The sequence below is a fragment of the Lipotes vexillifer genome, unplaced genomic scaffold, assembly GCF_000442215.2.
Source record: "Lipotes vexillifer unplaced genomic scaffold, Lipotes_vexillifer_v1.1 scaffold434, whole genome shotgun sequence".
Classification (NCBI taxonomy): Eukaryota; Metazoa; Chordata; class Mammalia; order Artiodactyla; family Lipotidae; genus Lipotes; species Lipotes vexillifer.
The window spans coordinates 389,845-413,152 of NW_006797498.1; the positions used below are offsets into that span (position 1 = coordinate 389,845).

At 38.4% G+C, this 23,308-nt stretch overlaps 1 protein-coding gene across 1 annotated transcript in view; it reads left to right on the forward strand.

The window, feature by feature from the left end:
- C6 (complement C6) overlaps nt 1-23,308 on the forward strand; it is an 88,297-nt gene that overhangs the window by 59,267 nt on the left and 5,722 nt on the right. The window contains exons 15-16 of the mRNA XM_007469650.1: nt 2,070-2,160; nt 11,152-11,393. Of these exons, the coding sequence (XP_007469712.1) occupies nt 2,070-2,160; nt 11,152-11,393 (333 nt within the window). The remainder of the gene's footprint in view (nt 1-2,069; nt 2,161-11,151; nt 11,394-23,308) is intronic.

Sequence of the window (23,308 nt, forward strand, 5' to 3'; positions counted from 1 at the left end):
AGGCTCAGGATGTCAGCTCCAGGTTTAATTCAACCAGTCTAAAGCTTCTCTGGATGAGCCTGAACAAAAGCAAAGATAACCAAGATTTCCCCTTCCATATAATATATCCAAGTGTTCTTTCTTCTATTTTAATCTCCCTTCCTCTCATACACACTATTCAATTGCTCATCTTAGGTCAAGCATCATTTCCTTATAGATCTTCCTTACATTTCTCAGTGGGATTTTTTTGGTGATATGATCTCCTGGAACTTTATTTTTTCAAAATACCTATCTCTGCCTTTAATTATAAACCCATCACTATGATTGTTTGATTAATGTCTGTTTTCCCACTATTAGGGGACTACTGCTGTTTTCATTCTATTTTTTTTCCACATAACATCCTAATATCTAGAATATCATAGGGATAAATAGCCACATTTGGGAGTTGCATTTCTTCATTGATTATTCTTATAAGAAAAATCTGGCTTTCAAGCCATTATCCTCCCAAATCCATTCACACGATTGTCATCACTGACATCCATATTGCTAAACAGAATAGACAATATTTTGGTCCTCATCTGCCTTGCCCTCTCAGCAGCATTCAACAGTGTTGACCTTCTTCTACACATTCGTTCTTTCCCTGGCTTCCAAGACACAGCGCTGTCTGGTTTAGCTTCTACCTCTCTGGCTGCTGCCCTCTATTTTTGGCAGGCTCCTGCCTTTGCATGGACTTTAAATGTTGTAGTTCCTCAAGGCTCAGATCTGTCCCCTCACCTCATGCTACACTCTCCTGCTGGGGAATCTCACCCATACCCATAGCATCAATGATTCCCCCATAGGCTAATAACAAATTTAAATCTTTATCACAGACTTCTCCACTGATTTTTAGAATTGAATATTCAAATTCCTATGTGTCTATTTTGTTTGGCTGTCTTACAGAGACTATAAATTCAATATATGCAGAGAGGAATTCTTGAGTCATCACCGTAGCTTCCCTACAACTAACATCTTCTAGTATTTTCTACTTCAGTTAAGGCACCAATATCTATTCTCTCATGCAAACTATAAACCTAAGAATTATACTTGGCAGTTCTCATAACTTACCAACAATATGCAATATCATCCATTTTATGTGCTTAAAATGTTTCAAGTTCATCCACTTCTCTCCATTTCTACCTCTAGCATGTTGGTCAAAATTCCCATTCTCTTTTACCCAAACTACTATAATAACCTCATAAATTGTCTATTCTCTTGACCACCATGCCTCTCCAAATTCATTCTCCACAGAGAAACCAAAATTAACTTCTTTTCCAAATCCAGACCTGATTTTGTCACACCACCCCCTGCTAAAACCTATCAAAGATTTGCCACTGCTTATAAAATAAGACAAAAATCCTTTGAAAGCCCTTTATGACCCTACACAGTCTGCCACACAGCCATCTCTCTGGCTGTACCTTTTCCATGCCCTTGTTTCCCTGGCTTTCTTACAGTTCCAAGAAAGTCACGCATTACCTCTCGTTTGACCATGTTTATGCCTGCTATTGCCTTTGCTTCAAACACACGCCCTTTTCTCTTCCCATTTTACTGTTCATAACCTTCCTGACTACATCAATTTTCTTGATTATATGCTTTCTCTTCAATAGCACTAATAACAGCAGCAATTCTATGTGTACAGTGTGGTTTTTTTGAGTAATGTCTGTCTGCTCCACAAGACTAGAAGCTCTGAGAGCATGGGATCTGGGTCAAATTTTTCTCAACCCACTATCCCCAGAACCTATGGCGGTGCTGGGAAATCATAGTCGCTCAATAAATGTTTGAATAACAAATGAGCAAAAATTTCACCAATTCCATTTTCTTTAGTTCTCTGAACTTAGTAGCAGTTCTAGGTTGGAAAACGACAGCTCCTAGAGCTAGAAAACACCTTTCAGATGGACTATTTCATGACAACATATTTGGAAAAGCCAAAATGAAGGCTCTAACTCCAAAAGATAAATGAGAACTTTTCACCACTGCCTTTTCTCCTAAATTCAAACTTATCACTTGAAATCCATGGTGTGCATTGTTCTTATCTTCATTTTCTTTTGTTTCAGATACCTTGGCACTCTTAAAAGGCCATTGTCAACCAGGACAAAAACAGTCGGGATCTGAATGCATTTGCATGTCTCCAGAAGAAGACTGTGGGTAAGAGATACTCTATGGACTCTGTTTAGAAATGGAAAACCAGTCTAGTGTAACCAACTTAATGGAGGAGCTGGGCTTCTTGAACCATGAACACAAAGCATATTAATTCTTCACATAACCGATACTCCCTATGCTCTGTTGAATTCCTCCTTCCCCACTTGGTAGCAAGCTTTCTTAATTGCCTCTCACCCTTGTCCACTAAGTTTGCATGGCTTTTCTTACTAAAACAGTCTCATTCTGTGGGCACGAGCTGCAACTATCAGTGCGGACACCAGAGATGGGCATGAAGCACTAAGGCTGCTACTGCAGCCACCAAGGATCCTATGTGCAAGCACAGGTCACTATCCACATCTCCTGTCCTGGGATCCTGTGCAGCCCGCCACTGCCAGGGTCCCATGATCAAGAGACAACTTCCCTGAGAGAATACAAGGTGCGCCTCAGGCTGGTGCAACATCATGCCAGCCTCTGCCACCACAGGCTCACCCCTCATTCTGTACCCCTCCGTCGCCCCAGCCTGAGTGAGCCAGAGCACCATAATCAGCCACTCCTTTAACCCCGTCCTGTCTGGGTGAACAACAGATGCCAGAAGGCAACATACATGAAGAGGCGGGGCCAAATCCAAAGCTGAGCCCCAGGAGCTGTGCAAACAAACAAGAGAAAGGGAAATTTCTCCCAGCAGCCCAAGGAGCAGCGGATTAAATCTCCACAATAAACTTGATGTACCCTACATCTATGGAATACCTGAATAGACAAGGAATCATCCCAAAATTGAGGAGGTGGACTTTGGGACCAACTGTAGACTTGGGGACTGCTGTATGTGACTGACGAGTTTCTGATTTTTATGTTTATCTTAGTATAATTTTTAGTGCTTGTTATCATTGGTGTATTTGTTTATTGGTTTGGTTGCTCCCTTTTTTTATTACTTTTTAAATTTTATTAATATTTTTATTTTTTATTTTAAAAACATTTTTATTTTATTTTATTTTTTTCTTTGTTTCCTTTTTTTCTCCCTTTTCTTCTGAGCCATGTGGCTGACAGGGTCTTGCTGCTCCAGCTGGGGGTAAGGCCTGAGCTTCGGAGGTGGGAGAGCTGAGTTCAGGACATTGAACCACCAGACACCTCCCGGCACCATGTAATATCAGTAGGCGAGAGCTCTCCCAGAGATCTCCGCCTCAGTCCTAAGACCCAGCTCCACCCAATGGCCAGCAAGCTCCAGTGCTGGACACCTCATGCCAAACAACTAGCAAGACAGGAACACAACCCCACCCATTAGCAAAGAGGCTGCCTAAAATCATACTAAGTTCACAGACACCCTAAAACACACTGCTGGAAGCAGCCCTGCCCACCAGAAAGCCAAGATCCAGCCTCATCCACCAGAACACAGGCACCAGTCCCCTCCATCAGGAAGCCTACACAACCCACTGAACCAACCTCACCCACTGGTGGCAGATACCAAAAAGAACGGGAACTACAAACCTGCAGCCTGGGAAAAAGAGACCCCAAACACAGTAAGTTAAACAAAATGAGAAGACAGAGAAATATGCAGCAGATGAAGTAGCAAGGTAAAAACCCACCAGACCAAACAAATGAAGAGGACATAGACAGTATACCTGAAAAAGAATTCAGAGTAATAATAGTAAAGATGTTCCAAAATCTTGGAAATATAATGGAGAAAATACAAAATATTTAACAAGGATCTAGAAAAATTAAAGAGCAAACAAACAATGATGAACAACACAATAAATGAAATTAAAAATACTATAGAAGGAATCAATAGCAGAATACCTGAGATAGAAGAACGGATAAGTGACCTGGAAGACAAAATAGTGGAAATAACTACCACAGAGCAGAATAAAGAAAAGAGAAAGAAAAAAACTGAAGACAGTCTCAGGGACCTCTGGGACAACATTAAATGCACCAACATTTGAATTATATGTGTCCCAGAAGAAGAAGAGAAAAAGAAAGGGTCTGAGAAAACATTTGAAGGGATTATAGTTGAAAACTTCCCTAACATGGCAAAGGAAATAAAGTCCAGGAAGCACAGAGAGTCCCATACAGGATAAATCCAAGGAGAAACATGCCAAGACACATATTAGCAAACTATCGAAAATTAAATACAAAGAAAAAATAATAAAAGCAGTAAGGGAAAAGCAACAAATAACATACAAGGGTATCCCCATAGGTTAAGAGCTAAATTTTCAGCAGAAATTCTGCAAGCCAGAAGTGGCAGGACATTTTTAAGGGATAAAAGGGAAAAACCTACAACCAAGATTACTCTACCGAGCAAGGATCTCATTCAGATTGGATGGAGAAATTAAAACCTTTACAGACAAGCAAAAGCTAAGATAATTCAGCAACACCAAACCACCTTTACAACAAATGCTAAAGGAACTTCTCTGGGCAGGAGACACAAGAGAAGGAAAAGACCTACAATAACAAACTCCAAACAGTTAGGAAAATGATAATAGGAACATACATACTGATAACTACCTTAAATGTAAATGGATTAAATGCTCCAAACAAAAGACATAGACTGGCTGAATGGATACAAAAACAAGACCCATATATATGCTATCTACAAGAGACCTACTTCACCCCTCGGGACACATACAGACAAAGTGAGGGGATGGAAAAAGATATTACATGCAAATGGAAATCAAAAGAAAGCTGGAGTACCAATTCTCATATCAGACAAAATAGACTTTAAAATGAAGACTATTACAAGAGACAAAGAAGGACAAGGGATCACTCCAAGAAGAAGATATAACAATTGTAAATATTTATGCACTCAACAGAGGAACACCTCAATACATAAGGCAAATGCTAACAGCCATAAAAGGGGAAATAGACAGTAACACAATCATAGTAGGGGATTTTAACATCCCACTTTCACCAATGGACAGATGATCCAAAATGAAAATAAATAAGGAAACACAAGATTTAAATGACACATTAAACAAAATGGACTTAATTTATATTTATAGGATACTCTTTCCAAACACAGTAGAATACACTTTCTTCTCAAGTGCTCATGGAACATTCTCCAGGATAGACCATACCTTGGGTCACAAAACAAGCCTTGGTAAATTTAAGAAAATTGAAATCATATCAAGTATCTTTTCCGACCACAATATTATGAGACTAGATATCAGTTACAGGAAAAAAACTATAAAAAATACAAACATATGGAGGCTAAACAATACACTACTAAATAATCAAGAGATCACTGAAGAAATCAAAGAGGAAATCAAAAAATACTTAGAAACAAATGACGATGAAAACATGATGATCCAAAACCTACTGGATGCAGCAAAAGCAGTTCTAAGAGGGAAGTTTACAGCAATACAAGCCTACCTCAAGAAACAAGAAACAACTCAAATAAACAACATAACCTTACACTAAAAGCAATTACAGAAAGAAGAACAAAAAAACCAGTTAGCAGAAGGAAAGAAATCATAAAGATGACATCAGAAATAAATGAAATAGACATGAAGGAAACAATAGCAAAGATCAATAAAACTAAAAGCTGGTTATTTGAGAAGATAAACAAAATTGATAAACCATTAGCCAGACTCATCAAGAAAGAAAGGGAGAAAACTCAACTCAAAAGAATTAGAAATGAAAAAGGAGAGATAACAACTGACACTGCAGAAATACAAAGGATCATGAGAGATTATGACAAGCAGCTATATGCCAATAAAATGGACAACCTGGAAGAAATGAACAAATTCTTAGGAAAGCACAACATCCCAAAGCTGAACAAGGAAGAAATAGAAAATATAAACAGGCCAATCACAGGCACTGAAACTGAAACTGTGATTAAAAATCTTCCAACAAACAAAAGTCCAGGACCAGATGGCTTCACAGGCAAATTCTATCAAACATTTACAGAAGAGCTAACACTTATCCTTCTCAAACTGGTCCAAAATATAGCAGAGGGACGAACACTCCCAAATTCATTCTACGAGGCCACCATCACCCTGATACACAAACCAGACAAAGATGTCACAAAATGAGAAAACTACAGGCCAATATCACAGATGAACATAGACACAAAAATCCTCAATGTAATACTAGCAAACAGAATACAGCAGCACATTAAAAGGATCATACCCCATGATCAAGTGGGGTTTATCCCAGGAATACAAGGATTATTCAATATACGCAAATCAGTTTTGTTAATATGGTGTATTAACCATATTAACATATGAACAAAATGAAAGATATTAACCATATTAACAAAATGAAAGATAAAACAACACGATAATCTCAATAGATGCAGTAAAAGCTTTCGACAAAATTCAACACCCATTTATGACAAAAAAAACCCTCCAGAAAGTAGGCATAGAGGGAACTTACCTCAACATAATAAAGGTCATATATGACAAATCCATAGTCAATATCATTCTCAATCATGAAAAACTGAAACCATTTCCTCTAAGATCAGGAACAAGTCAAGGTTGCCAACTCTCACCACTATTATTCAACATAGTTTTGGAAGTTTTAGCCACAGCAATCAGAGAAGAAAAAGAAATAAAAGGAATCCAAATCAGAAAAGAAGAAGCAAAACTGTCACTGTTTGCAGATGAAATGATACTATACTTAGAGAATCCTAAAGATGCTACTTGAAAACGACTAGAGCTAATCAACAAATTTGGTAAAGTAGCAGGATACAAAATTAATACACAGAAATCTCTTGCATTCCTATACACTAATGATGAAAAACCTGAAAGAGAAATTAAGGAAACACTCCCATTTACCATTGCAACAAAAAGAATAAAATACCTAGGAATAAACCTACCTAAGGAGACAAAACACCTGTATGCAGAAAACTATAAGACACTGATGAAAGAAATTAAAGATGATACAAACAGATGGAGAGATTTACCATGTTCTTGGATTGGAAGAATCAACATTGTGAAAATGACTCTAATAACCAAAGCAATCTACAGATTCAATGCAATCCCTATCAAACTACCAATGGCATTTTTCACAGAACTAGAATAAAAAATTTCACAATTTGTATGAAAACACAAAAGACCTTGAATAGACAAAGCAAACTTGAGAAAGAAAAATGGAGCTGGAGGAATCAGACTCCCTGACTTCAGATTATACTACAAAGCTACATAATCAAGACAGTATAGTACTGGCGCAAAAACAGAAATATAGATCAATGGAACAGGATAGAAAGCCCAGAGATAAACCCACACACATATGGTCACCTTATCTTTGGTAAAGGAGGCAAGAATATACAATGGAGAAAAGACAGCCTCTTCAATAACTGGTGCTGGGAAAACTGGACAGCTACATGTAAAAGAATGAAATTAGAACACTCCCTAACACCACACACAAAAATAAACTCAAAAAGTATTAAAGACCTAAATGTAAGGCCAGACACTGTAAAACTCTTGGAGGAAAACATAGGCAGAACACCCTATGACATAAATCACAGCAAGATCCTTTTTGACCCACCTCCTAGAGAAATGGAAGTAAAAACAAAAGTAAATAAATGGGTCCTAATGAAACTTCAAAGCTTTTGCACAGCAAAGGAAACTATAAACAAGATGAAAAGACAACCAGCAGAATGAGAGAAAATATTTGCAAATGAAGCAACTGACACAGCATTAATCTCCAGAATTTACAAGCAGCTCATGCAGCTCAATATCAAAAAAACAAACAACCTAATCCAAAAATGGGCAGAAGACGTAAATAGACATTTCTCCAAAGAAGATATACAGATTGCCAACAAGCACATGAAAGCATGCTCAACATCACTGATCATCAGAGAAATGAAAATCAAAACTACAATGAGGCCTTACCTCACACGGGTCAGAATGGTCATCATCAAGAAATTTACAAACAATAAATCCTGGAGAGGGTGTGGAGAAAAGGGAACACTCTTGCACTGTTGGTGGGAATGTAAATTGATACAGCCTCTATGGAGAACAGTATAGAGGGTCCTAAAACACTAAAATAGAACTACCATATGACCCAGCAATCCCACTACTCAGCATATACCCTGAGAAAACCATAATTCAAAAAGAGTCATGTACCACAATGTTCATTGCAGCTCTATTTACAATAGCCAGGAAAAGGAAGCAACCCAAGGGTCCATTGACAGATGAATGGATAAAGAAGATGTTGCACATATATACAATGGAATATTACTCAGCCATAAAAAGAAATGAAATTGAGTTTTTTGTAGTGAGGTGGAGGGACCTAGAGTCTGTCATACAGAGTGAAGTAAGTCAGAAAGTGAAAGATACAGCATGCTGACACATATATATGGAATCTAGAAAAAAAAAAAAAAAAGGTTCTGAAGAATCTAGGGACAGAACAGGAATAAAGATGCAGACGTAGAGAATGTACTTGAGGACACAGGGAGGGGGAAGGGTAAGCCGGGACAAAGTGAGAGAGAGGCATGGACATATATACACTACCAAATGTAAAACAGCTAGTGGGAAGCAGCTGCATAGCCCAGGGAGATCAGCTCTGTGCTTTGTGACCATCTAGAAGGGTGGGATAGGGAGGGTGGGAGGGAGAGGCAAGAGAGAGGGGGTATGGGGCTATACGTAAACGTATAAGCTGATTCACCCTCTTATATGGCAGAAACTAACACAACATTGTAACGCCATTATACTCCAATAAAGATGTTTAAAAAAAAATAGTCTCATTCTGATGTTAAAGACTCATTCCTGTCCAGTTTAAAATCAAACTCATGTATATCAAAGGCTTTCTCTTCCCCCTAAATATAGGGCAAGTTTGTGCCTCCAAAAGCTTGGAGTAGAGAAAGAGGTGTGAGCATGGACTTCACACACACACACACACACACACACACACACACACACACACATCCCTTTGTGAGATTAATCTTTCATGTGGTGGCAGAGAGCTTGACAAAAAATGATATATCCTTATATGGCTGCCACGACTCTCTGCTGTTATAACTGCCTTTTTTTACATGAACTAACCCTGGCATGTCGAGGGTGCTTATTAATTTAAGGGATACTTTCAGGGGAATTTAATCCGAAATAACATTAGCTTAAGGTAAAGTTTTGTTCCTCTATCTCACAAAATAAATGCAGGGGAAGGCAGTCTAGGGATGGTCTGGTGATTCTCTCATTTCAGATAGGACTGCTTCTCCTTCCTGCTTTCTGTTCTGCCATTTATTTTTTTAAATCTAATATTCATAATTTATTTTTTATTGAAGTATAACTGATACTTTACTTATTTATTTATTTTTATCAAAGTAAAGTTTTCTCTTCTGACATTCTTAAATTTATTTCATGATCCAAGACTTCCCTGCTGGAGTACAAAGGAAGGAAGACCAGAAATGGACACAGTCTCTCTTTTTAAGGAGAGTTCCTGGGAAAATTATCATGGCGTCCATCTCATTACTCTTCTCTTATTCACATGGCCCGGTGGACCTGCAAGGGAGGCTATGAAATGCAGTTCTTTGGCTAGAAGCAAAAGCGTTTTTGAATAAAATTAGAGTTACATGACTGAGGGAGAGAATGAATAATGGAGTAGGAAGCCAACAGACTGTGCCCAGCTGTGATTTCACTTTTTTTTACTTTGAAATATATATTTTAAACAATGCAGACTGTTCTGAGGCAATTTTCACCTTTAAAACTGTGTGTCCATAATTGTTACTTTTAAATTTTTCTTCTATTTCTTTGCACCAACTTTTTTTTTTCACTTTTAACACTGATTTGCTCCCACATTCCTCTGAGCTACAAGTGAACAAACACTTGTAGGGACACATTGTTTATTTATTTATGAGAACACTACAGGGTCTTTTTCTGTAACATTCCACTGATAGAATTCAACCCAAGGATGGCTCTATCTACCCTCCTCAGTATTAACCACAGCTGGGGTCCCCTCACCCAGCAAATGGCCTTCTAGGGAGTACTTAAAAAGTTCCCATTGTCCGTTTAACCCAGAGGAAACTTCTATCTTTATCTTTGCAATACCCAACCATGAGAATACAGACTGTCCTCTGGAACTGTCTGAATTTCAGCTCAGTCTTACCTCTCTAGCCCCTTTCTATACTCCTCAGTCCTCTTTTATATGGCATTGAGGATGTTTCTGAGAGTGATTGACCCCACAGCTTAAGTTCTCAGAAAGTGGCCTTTTGCTGTCAGCTATGGCCTTCAGTTCCTGGAAACAATTTTACATACTGGTGCACTGATTGTTAACTCTAAAGTTGACATTAGAGAAGAAACTCATATTTGGAGTAATCAAGGCGTTCTTGTCCTCTGAGCAAGAGAAGGACTATGGCTAACCTTTTGTTAGCAGGACTCACCCATTTACTTAGATTTAGCAAGTTACCCAGGGATTAATTGACTTAAAAGCTCATGCTCTTAACCACAATACAACTACACTTACAAAGCTATATAATTATATATAATATATAATTATATATATTATATATATAATATATATATATATAATTATATATAAGACTCTTGTATTACAATTAATAAGTGTTAAAAAGTGTTCAGAGGAGGCAAAGGTACCATCGGCTAGATCTATCAGGATTAGCTTCAAAATGTAGCCAGGAATTGATCTGGATGCAGATAGGCAGAGAGGAGAGACAATATGACATTGATTGAGTAGGGCTTGGCATGGTAGCAAAGGGACAATAATCTTATTAGTTGAGAAAATTGTCCATTTTTCAGATGATAAAGAGGGATTAAGGAGGATGGAAAAATGATTCTAGAAAGAAAAGTTGATTGGATCAAAATATGGAAGATTTTGATCATCAGAATTTAATAACTCAGACTTTAATTTGAAGGCAATTGGGAGTAGTACCATGCTTAAAGTGAAATTTTCGAAAGAGGAATCTCAATGCATGCCAGATAAAATGAGAGCCTGAAAGGAGAGAAATTGGGGGAAAGAATAGCTGGGTGGTAAATTAACATATGAGTTGGCTACACGCCATCTCTTCTAGTCTTCATATATAAATGCTTGCTTTCCTCTCTTGGACAGACTTTATTCAGAAGATATCTGTGTGCTTGATACACACTCCAGTCATCACTTTACTTCAACCACTTGTAAGTTTTTGGCCGAGAAATGTTTAAACAATCAGCAACTCCATTTTCTACATATTGGTTCATGCCAAGATGGTCCACAGTTAGAATGGGGTCTTGAAAGGACAAAACTTTCATCCAGTAGCACAAAGAAAGAATCCTGTGGCTATGACACCTGCTACGACTGGGAAAAATGTTCAGGTAAGCTCCAGCAGTGACACATACTAGAAAAGTTCTCACTTAACCTTCATCTCAACTAGTATATCTTACTTGCATTTATACATTCTTTCTTTAAAATAACCTTCCTTAATCAAAAATAATTCTTTTCATTGTAAAAAAAAATTATGAATTGATTGAAATAGAAGGGAAAAGTAGAACCCAGCCCATCCACAATTTTGATGTAAATCTCTCCAATCTTTTTCTGCACATACATAATCAGTCCCACCCTTAGACACCAGTAAGAAGAACACCCATCCTGATCTATGCTTTAGGTACCCTTCTTCCACATCCCCAGCTTTGGAGGGCCTTTATCAAAATTGTCTAAGTTTCCTCTGGCAGTTGGAACCAGCTGGGGCCAGCACAGGTACAGTGTCCTGAGCCTGGACATGGATACCAATTACCAGAAGCATCTGCCTCAAATTTTTTGAAGTCCTCTTGCAGTGCCTGGAATCACCCCAGGTTGGCAGGGTTATATAGGCAGGATGTCTTGAGCCCACACATAGTCCCTCATGGGCCGAGGCCCTGTTTCTTCCTTGTGGGACATTCTCCTACCCTCTCCTCCTTCTCTCCCCCACCAGGCATGGGGTCAACCAGATGTTCCAAGGAGCTCTGGGACTCCACCTGTAAAGTCCTCCCTCACTCACAGCTAGACTTCACTCCCAGAGAGAGGCCTGGTGAACCACTGGCCAGCAAGGTAGTCTTTCTCCAAATTGCTTGAGATCAGACAGCTAAGATGGTGCTGACACTAATTTGAAGTGACTTTAATCATTTATATAAAGAGGCACCCCATTAAAAAATGTCCCTGGGGCCTCACACAACTCAGAGGTGGCAATGATTATATTACAAGCTTTTTAAAAAATAGGATCATCTACGACATCTTATTTTATATATTGCTGTTTTTCACTAAATATATCATGAAACTATTTCCATGTCATAATATGTTATTCTGCCGCACAATTTTCTTTTTTAAATTTAATTTTAATTATTTTTTTATACAGCAGGTTCTTATTAGTGATCCATTTCATACATATTAGTGTATATAAGTCAATCCCAATCTCCAAATTCATCACACACACACACACACACACACACACACACACACCACTTTCCCCCTTTGGTGTCCATATGTTTGTTCTCTACATCTGTGTCTCAATTTCTGCCCTGCAAACCGGTTCATCTGTACCATTTTTCTAGGTTCCACATATATGCGTTAATATACGACATTTGTTTTTCTCTTTCTGACTTACTTCACTCTGTATGACAGTCTCTAGATTCATCCACATCTCTACAAATGACACAATTTCGTTCCTTTTTATGGCTGAGTAATATTCCATTGTATATATGTACCACTTGTCTTTATTGATTCATCTGTCAATGGGCATTTAGGTTGCTCCCATGACCTGGCTCTTGTAAATAGTGCTGCAGTGAACATTGGGGTGCATGTGTCTTTTTGAATTATGGTTTTCTCTGGGTATATGCCCAGTAATGGGATTGCTGGGTCATATGGAAATTCTGTTTTTAGTTTTTTAAGGAACCTCCATACTGTTCTCCATAGTGGCTGTATCAATGTACATTCCCACCAACAGGGCAAGACGATTCCCTTTTCTCCACACCCTCTCCAGTATTTGTTGTTTGTAGATTTTCTGATGATGCCCATTCTAACTGGTGTGAGGTGACACCTCATTGTAGTTTTGATTTGCATTTCACTACTAATTAGTGATGCTAAGCAGCTTTTCATGTGCTTATTGGACACCTGTATGTCTTCTTTGGAGAAATGTCTATTTAGGTCTTCTGCCCACTTTTGGATTGGGTTATTTGTTGTTTGAATATTGAGCTGCATGAGCTGTTTATATATTTTAGAGATTAATCCTTTGTCCATTGATTCAATGGCAAACATTTTCTCCCATTCTGAGGGTTGTCTTTTTTTTTTCTTTTTGTGGTACGTGGGACTCTCACTGTTGTGGCTTCTCCCGTTGCGGAGCACAGGCTCCGGACGTGCAGGCTCAGCGGCCATGGCTCACGGGCCCAGCCGCTCCGCGGCATGTGGGATCTTCCAGGACTGGGGCACGAACCCGTGTCCCCTGCATTGGCAGGCGGACTCTCTACCACTACGCCACCATGGAAGCCCCCTGAGGGTTGTCTTTTCACCTTGTTTGTAGTTTGCTTTGCAAAAGCTTTTAAGTTTCATTACATCCCATTTGCTTATTTTTGTTTTTATTTCCATTACTCTAGGAGGTGGATTAAAAAAAGATTGTGCTGCGATTTATGTCAAAGAGTGTTCTGCCTATGTTTTCCTCTAAGAGTTTTATACTGTCTGGTCTTACATATAGGTCTCTAATCCATTTAGTGTTTATTTTTGTGTATGGTGTTAGGGAGTGTTCTAATTTCATTCTTTTACATGTAGCTGTCCAGTTTTCCCAGCATAATTTATTGAAGAGGCTGTCTTTTCTCCATTGTATATCCTTTCCTCTTTTTCATAGATTAGTTGACCATAGGTGAGTGGGTTTATCTCTGGGCTTTCTACGCTGTTCCATTGATCTATATTTCTGTTTTTGTGCCAGTAGCATATTGTCTTGGTTACTTTAGCTTTGTATTATAGTCTGAAGTCAAGAAGTGTGATTCCTCCAGCTCCATTTGTTTCCCTCAAGACTGCTTTGGCTATTCGGGGTCTTTTTTTGTCTCCATACAAATTTTAAGATTTTTTGTTCTAGTTCTGTAAAAAATGCCATTGGTAATTTGATAGGAATTGCACTGAATGTGTAGATTGCTTTGGGTGGTATAGTCATTTTCATAATATTGATTATTCCAATCCAAGAACATGGTATATCTCTCCATCTGTTTGTATCATCTTTAATTTCTTTCATCAGTGTCTTATAGTGTTCTGCATACAAGTGTTTTGTCTCCTTAGGTAGGTTTATTCCTAGGTATTTTATTCTTTTTGTTGCAATGGTAAATGGGAGTGTTTCCTTAATTTCTCTTTCAGATTTTTCATCATTAGTGTATAGGAATGCGAGAGATTTCTGTGCATTAATTTTGTATCCCGCTACTTTTCGAAATTCATTGATTAGCTCTAGTAGTTTTCTGGTAGCACCTTTATGATTCTCTATGTATAGTATCATGTCATTGGCAAACAGTGACAGTTTTACATCTTTTTTCCAATTTGGATTCATTATATTTCTTTTGATTCTCTGATTGCCGTGAATAGGACTTCCAAAACTATGTTGAATAATAGTGGCAACAGTGGACATCCTTGTCTTGTTCCTGATTTCAGATGAAATGCTTTCAGTTTTTCACCATTGAGAATAACGTTTGTTGTGGGGTTTTTGTATATAGCCTTTATTACATTGAGGTAGGTTCCCTCTATGCCCACTTTCTGGAGAGTTTTATCATAAATGGGTGTTGAATTTTGTCAAAAGCTTTTCCTGCATCTATTTAGATGATCATATGGCTTTTATTCTTCAATTTGTTAATATGGTGTATCACATTGATTGATTTGCATATATTGAAGAATCCTTACACCCCTGGGATAAATCCCACTTGATCATGGTGTATGATCCTTTTAATGTGTTGTTGTATTCTGTTTGCTAGTATTTTGTTGAGGATTTTTGCATCTATATTCATCAGTGACATTAGTCTGTAATTTTCTTTTTTTCTAGTATCCTTGTCTGGTTTTGGTGTCAGGGTGATGGTGGCCTCATAGAATGAGTTTGGGAGTGTTCCTTCCTCTGCAATTTTTTGGAAGAGTTTGAGAAGGATGGTGTTAGCTCTTCTCTAAATGGTTGATAGAATTCACCTGTGAAGCTATCTGGTCCTGGACTTTTGTTTGTTGGAAGATTTTTTTTTTTTTTCTTGCGTTATGCAGGCCTCTCACTGTTGTGGCCTCTCCCATTTGCGGAGCACAGGCTCCGGACACGCAGGCTCAGTGGCCATGGCTCACGGGCCCAGCCGCTCCGTGGCATGTGGGATCTTCCCGAAACGGGGCACGAACCCGCGTCTCCTGCATCGGCAGGCGGACTCTCAAGCACTGCGCCACCAGGGAAGCCCTGTTGGAAGATTTTTAATCACAGTTTCAATTTCATTACTTGTGATTGTCTGTTCATATTTTCTATTTCTTCCTGGTTAAGTCTTCGAAGGTTATTGCTTTCTAAGAATTTGTCCATTTCTTCCAGGTTGTTCATTTTATTGGCAAAGAATTGCTTGTAGTAGTCTCTTAGGATGCTTTGTATTTCTGCGGTGTCTGTTATGACTTCTTTTTCATTTTCTAATTTTATCGATTTCAGTCCTCTCCCTCTTATTCTTGATGAGTCTGGCTAATGGTTTATCAATTTTGTTTATCTTCTCAAAGAACCAGCTTTTAGTTTTATTGATCTTTGTTATTGTTTTCTTTGTTTCTATTTCATTTATTTCTGCTCTGGTCTTTATGACTTCTTTCCTTCTGCTAACTTTGGTTTTGTTTGTCCTTCTTTCTCTAGGTTTTTTAGGTGTAACATTAGATTTTTTTATTTGAGATTTTTCTTGTTTCTTGAGGTAGGATTGTATTGCTATAAACTTCCCTCTTAGAACTGCTTTTGCTGCATCCCATAGGTTTTGGATCATCATGTTTTCATTGTCATTTGGCTCTACGTATTTTTTGATTTCTTCAGTGAACTCTTGGTTATTTAGTAAGGTATTGCTTAGACTCCATGTGTTTGTGTGTTTTACGTTCTGTTCTCTGTAACTGATTTCTAATCTCATAGCGTTGTGGTCAGAAAAGGTGCCTGATATGATTTCAGTTTTCTTAAATTTACTGAGGCTTGATTTGTGACCAAAGATGTGATCTATCCTGGAGAATGTTCCATGTGCACTTGCGAAGAAAGTGTAATCTGCTGTTTTTGGATGGAATTTCTTCTAAATGTCAATTAAATCTACCTGGTCTATTGTATCATTTAAAGCCCTTGTTTTCTTATTAATTTTCTGTTTGGATGATCTGTCCATTGGTGTAAGTGAGGTGTTAAGTCCCCCACTATTATTGGGTTACTGTCGATTTCCTCTTTTACAGCTGTTAGCAGTTGCCATATGTATTGAGGTGCTCCTGTGTTGGGTGCATGTATAATTGTTATACCTTCTTCTTGAATTGATCCCTTGATCATTATGTAGTGTCCTTCCTTGTCTCTTGTAACATTCTTTATTTTATAGTCTATTTTATCTGATAGGAGTAGCGCTACTCCAGCTTTCTTTTGATATCCATTTGCATGGAATATCTTTTTCCATCCCCTCAGTTTCAGTCTGTTTGTATCCCTAGGTCTGAAGTGGGTCTTTTGTAGACAGCATATATATGGGTCTTGTGTTTGTATCCATTCAGTGAGCCTCTGTCTTTTGGTTGGAGCATTTAATCCATTCACGTTGAAGGTAATTATCAATATATATGTTGCTATTACCATTTTCTTAATTGTTTTGGGTTTGCTTTTGTAGGTCCTTTTCTTCTCTGTGTTTCCCACTTAGAGAAGTTCCTTTAGCCTTTGTTCTAGAGCTGGTTTCATGGTGCTGATTTCTCTTAGCTTTTGCTTGTCTGTAAACCTTTTGATTTCTCCACTGAATCCTAATGGGATCCTTGCTGGGTAGAGTAAACTTGGTTGTAGGTTCTTCACTTTCATCACTTTAAATATGTCATGCCACTCCCTTCTGGCTTGTAGAGTTTCTGCTGAGAAATCAGCTCTTAACCTTATGGGAGTTACCTTGTATGTTATTTGTCTTTTTTCCCTTGCTGCTTTCAATAATTTTTCTTTGTCTTTAATTTTTGCCAGTTTGATTAGTATGTGTCTCGGTGTGTTTCCCCTTGGGTTTATCCTGTATGGGACTCACTGCACTTCCTGGACTTGGTTGGCTATTTCCTTTCCCATGTTAGGGAAGTTTTCGACTATAATCTCTTCAAATATTTTCTCGGGTACTTTCTCTCTCTCTTCTCCTTCTGATACCCTATGATGTGAATTTTGTTGTGTTTAATGTTGTCCCAGAGGTCTCTTAGGCTGTCTTCATTTCTTTTCATTCTTTTTTTTTATTCTGTTCCACAACTGTGAATTCCACCTTTCTGTCTTCCAGGTCACTTATCCGTTCTTCTGCCTCAGTTATTCTGCTATTGATTCCTTCTAGTGTAGTTTTCATTTCAGTTATTTTATTCTTCATTTCTGTTTGTTTGTTCTTTAATTCTTCTAGGTCTTTGTTAAATATTTCTTGCATCTTCCCAATTTTTGCCTCCATTCTTTTTTGGAGGTCCTGGATCATCTTCACTATCATTATTCTGAATTCTTTTTCTGGAAAGTTGCCTATCTCCATTTCATTTAGTTGTTTTTTGGGGTGTTATCTTATTCCTTCATCTGGTACATAGCCCTCTGCCTTTTCATCTTGTCTATCTTTCTGTGAATGTGGTTTTTGTTCCACAAGCTGCAGGATTGTAGTTCTTCTTGCTTCTGCTGTCTGCCCTCTGGTGGATGAGGCTATCTAAGAGGCTTGTGCAAGTTTCCTGATGGGATGGACTGGTGGTGAGTAGAGCTGGCTGTTGGTCTGGTGGGCAGAGCTCAGTAAAGCTTTAATCCGCTTGTCTGCTAATGGGTGGGGCTGGATTCCCTCTGTGTTGGTTGTTTGGCCTGAGGCAACTCAACACTGGAGCCTACCCAGGCTCTTTGTTGGTGCCAATGGCAGACTCTGGTAGGGGTCACGCCAAGGAGTACTTCCCTGAATTTCTGCTGCCAGTGTCCTGTCCTTATGGTGAGACACAGCCACCCCCCCCGCCTCTGCAGGAGACCCTCCAACACTAGCAGGTAGGTCTGCTTCAGTTTCCTAAGGAGTCACTGCTCCTTCCCCTGGGTCCCAATGTGCACACTACTTTGTGTGTGCCCTCCAAGAGTGGAGTCTCTGTTTCCCCCAGTCCTGTCAAAGTCCTGAAATCAAATCCTGCTAGCCTCAAAGTCTGATTCTCTAGGAATTTCTCCTCCTTTCCTAGGTTGGGAAGACTGACGTGGGGCTCAGAACCTTCACTCCAGTGGGTGGATTTCTGTGTTATAAGTATTCTCCAGTTTGTGAGTCACCCACCCAGCAGTTATGGGATTTGATTTTATTGTGATTGCACCCCTCCTAGCATCTCACTGTGGCTTCTCCTTTTGTCTTTGGATGTGGGGTATCTTTTTTGGTGAGTTCCAGTGTCTTCCTGTTGAAGACTGTTCAGCAGTTAGTTGTGATTCCAGTGCTCTCACAAGAGGGAGTGAGAGCACGTCCTTCTACTTCTCCATGTTGAACAAACCTGTGACTGGCCTCTTTCCACACAATGGTCAATGTCTGCAAAAGCCTATATGGACATTCTGTGATTTATTTAATCAATCTTCTGTTAGTCCTTCAGATTTCTCCCAAGATTTTGCTATTATAAGCAGTGCTGTAATAGACAAGTCTATCACAGATAGATCTATACTCTAAGATCATTTCCATAGGCTATACCTTAGAAAATGGAATTTCTAGATAAATATTATTTTAAAATATAAAGTCTTTCTTGGTACAATGTATCAACTTGCTTTCTAGAAATGTATTTATCATATTATATTCATATTGACCATGTGTCATAAAGACTGCCTTCCATACCCTCACCAAAACTTGGAGCTGTTACCCCTTTATAGCTCTGCCTATTTGATACTTAAGAGGTAGCATTACCTTTCCATTTTCTGTAAGTGTATTGCCTATTGGCATTTCATTTGTGAATTGCTTAAAAACAGAAACTTCACAGCAGTACATTTGTTCTAAGATGAAATTGGAACCTGAAATAGTTCAACTAAGCTTCATATAATACATAAATATGGGTTGAAGATTAGGATTTAACAGAACTCAAATAAGCAGCTAGATTTCCCTTATGGCACATCTTCAGAAACTCATCTGAAATCAAGGCATAAATTAAGCAATGGAAACTTAAAAAAAATTGATTTGCTAACATCCAACTTTTGCCAAAACCACGTTACTTTTCAAAAACAAAGACAAAAACCTTATTATAACCCTTAGTTTCTCTTTCACTTTTCAAACCAATATTCTTCAACTCAGTCCTTGAAAAGGGGAGAGACCTTATAACCCACATCTAAGTTCTTCCTGATCCACTTAAAACTGATTATCAAGACCCAGCTCCCTTGACGGGTGGTGGGATTGAATCCATAACAGAGGGTCACCGTGGATGGCACAGTCAGCAGGCCATCTGATGGTGGCAGCTCAGCAGGTCAGTGTCTGGGGGTTCTGACCTTCAACCATATCGAAACAAGGCAATTTCACATAAGAGACTGCAAACTAGGGCCAGACATGTACAGTGCCCAACTCTAATCATTATTAAATCATCATGTAGGTAAACACAACTATTCATTTTTTTGCTGCCTGACCAATCCATTATCCAACTGACATCTCTCTCAGAGAAAATAATTTGTGGTAGACAAGAGCTGAAAATACTATGCAACTACTTATTTATTTAAATAGTGCATTTAAAATATAACTTTTTCTCTAAAAATTATAATGTACAAACATTATTGTCAAAAATACATACAGAAAATAAAAGGGATTTGGACAGCAGGGAGGATAAATGGTTCCTGTCTGTACCACAATAGGTAGTACAGGTATTTGGGGATGTCTTTAGTGTTAGCATCTGTTTTCCTTAATTATCATGGAGAAAGAACTTCATGGAACTCTTCTACTGCAAAGAGTTTCTTCTTTTTTTTTTTTTCCTTTTCCCACAAATAATTCTTTCCAAGCTTCTCTAACAATATGTGGCTTATGATTTAGTCAAAATCTACCTTTACTATTAGCCCTTTGCTGGACATATATCTAAATACCACAATTCCTAGGAGTCTAAGTTTGCCTTTGAAAAAGAACATAAAGAGAGTAACACCCAGCTCTACCCACCACCAGTCCGTCCCATCAGGAAACTTGCACAAGCCTCTTAGATAGCCTCATCCACCAGAGGGCAGACAGCAGAAGCAAGAAGAACTACAATCCTGCAGCTTGTGGAACAAAAACCACATTCACAGAAAGATAGACAAGATGAAAAGGCAGAGAGCTATGTACCAGATGAAGGAAGAAAATAAAACCCCAGAAAAACAACTAAATGAAGTGGAGATACACAACTTTCCAGAAAAAGAATTCAGAATAATGATAGTGAAGATGACCCAGGACCTCGGAAAAACAATGGAGGCAAAGATCGGGAAGATGCAAGAAATGATTAACAAAGACCTAGAAGAATTAAAGAACAAACAAACTGCGATGAACAATACAATAACTGAAATGAAAAATACACTAGACGGAATCAATAGCAGAATAACTGAGGCAGAAGAATGGATAAGTGACCTGAAAGACAGAATGGTAGAATTCACTGCTGTAGAACAGAATAAAGAGAAAAGAATGAAAAGAAATGAAGACAGCCTATGAGACCTCTGGGACAACATTAAATGCAACAACATTCGCATCATAGGGTCCCAGAAGGAGAATAGAGAGAGAAAGTACCCTAGAAAATATTTGAAGAGATTATAGTCGAAAACTTCCCTAACATGGGAAAGGAAATAGCCAACCAAGTCCAGGAAGTGCAGTGAGTCCCATACAGGATAAACCCAAGGGGAAACACACCGAGACACATACTAATCAAACTGGCAAAAATTATAGACAAAGAAAAATTATTGAAAGCAGCAAGGGAAAAATGACAGATAACATACAAGGTAACTCCCATAAGGTTAAGAGCTGATTTCTCAGCAGAAACTCTACAAGCCAGAAGGGAGTGGCATGACTTTAAAGTGATGAAAGAGAAGAATCTACAACCAAGTTTACTCTACCCAGCAAGGATCCCATTAGGATTCAATGGAGAAATCAAAAGGTTTACAGACAAGCAAAAGCTAAGAGAAATCAGCACCATGAAACAAGCTCTAGAACAAAGGCTAAAAGAACTTCTCTAAGTGGGAAACACAAGAGAAGAAAAGGACCTACAAAAGCAAACCCAAAACAATTAAGAAAATGGTAATAGCAACATATATATTGATAATTACCTTCAACGTGAATGGATTAAATGCTCCAACCAAAAGACACAGGCTTGCTGAATGGATGCAAAAAGAAGACCCATATATATGCTGTCTACAGAAGACCCACTTCAGACCTAGGGATACATACAGACTGAAACTGAGGGGATGGAAAAAGATATTCCATGCAAATGGATATCAAAAGAAAGCTGGAGTAGCGCTACTCCTATCAGATAAAATAGACTATAAAATAAAGAATGTTACAAGAGACAAGGAAGGACACTACATAATGATCAAGGGATCAATTCAAGAAGAAGGTATAACAATTATACATGCACCCAACACAGGAGCATCCCAATACATAAGGCAACTGCTAACAGCTGTAAAAGAGGAAATCGACAGTAACACAATAATAGTGGAGGACTTTAACACCTCATTTTCACCAATGGACAGATCATCCTAAATGAAAAAAAAAAAACAGAAGCTTTAAATGACACAATAGAGCAGATAGATTTAATTGATATTTATAGGACACTCCATCCAAAAACAGCAGATTACACTTTCTTTGCAAGTGCACGTGGAACATTCTCCAGGACAGATCACATCTTGCGCCACAAATCAAGCCTCAGTAAATTTAAGAAAACTGAAATCATATCAGGCATCTTTTCTGACCATGATGCTATGAGATTAGAAATGAATTACAGGGGAAAAAACGTAAATAACACAAACACATGGAGGCTAAACACTAAGTTACTAAATAATCAAGAGATCACTGAAGAAATCAAAGAGGAAATCAAAAAATACCTAGAGCCAAATGACAATGAAAACATGATGATCCAAAACCTATGGGATGCAGCAAAAGCAGTTCTAAGAGGGAAGTTTATAGCTATACAAGCCTACCTCAAGAAACAAGAAAAATCTCAAATGAAAAATCTAACCTTACACCTAAAGGAACAAGAGAAAGAAGAACAAACAAAACACAAAGTTAGCAGAAGGAAAGAAATCGTAAAGATCACAGCAGAAATAAATGAAATAGAAACAAAGAAAACAATAGCAAAGATCAATAAAACTAAAAGCTGGTTCTTTGAGAAGATAAATAAAATTGATAAACCATTAGCCAGACTCATCAAGAATAAGAGGGAGAGGACTGAAATCGATAAAATTAGAAAATGAAAAAGAAGTCATAACAGATACCGCAGAAATACAAAGCATCCTAAGAGACTACTACAAGCAATTCTTTGCCAATAAAATGAACAACCTGGAAGAAATGGACAAATTCTTAGAAAGCAGTAACCTTCGAAGACTTAACCAGGAAGAAATAGAAAATATGAACAGACCAATCACAAGTAATGAAATTGAAACTGTGATTAAAAATCTTCCAACGGGGCTTCCCTGGTGGCGCAGTGGTTGAGAACCTGCCTGCCAATGCAGACAACACAGGTTCGAGCCCAGGTCTGGGAAAAACCCACATGCCATGGAGCACCTGGCCCCGTGAGCCACAATTACTGAGCCTGCGCGTCTGGAGCCTGTGCTCCGCAACAACAGAGGCCGCGATAGTGAGAGGCCTGCACGCCGCGATGAAGAGTGACCCCCACTTGCCACAACTAGAGAAAGCCCATGCACAGAAATGAAGACCCAACACAGCCATAAATAAATAAATAAATACATTGTGTATTATAAAAAAAAAAAAAAAAAAAAATCTTCCAACAAACAGAAGTCCAGGACCAGATTGCTTCACAGGTGAATTCTATCAAGAGAAGAGCTAACACCATCCTTCTCAAACTCTTCCAAAAAATTGTAGAGGAAGGAACACTCCCAAATTCATTCTATGAGGCCACCACCACCATGATACCAAAAGCAGACAAAGATACTACAAAAAAAAGAAAATTACAGACT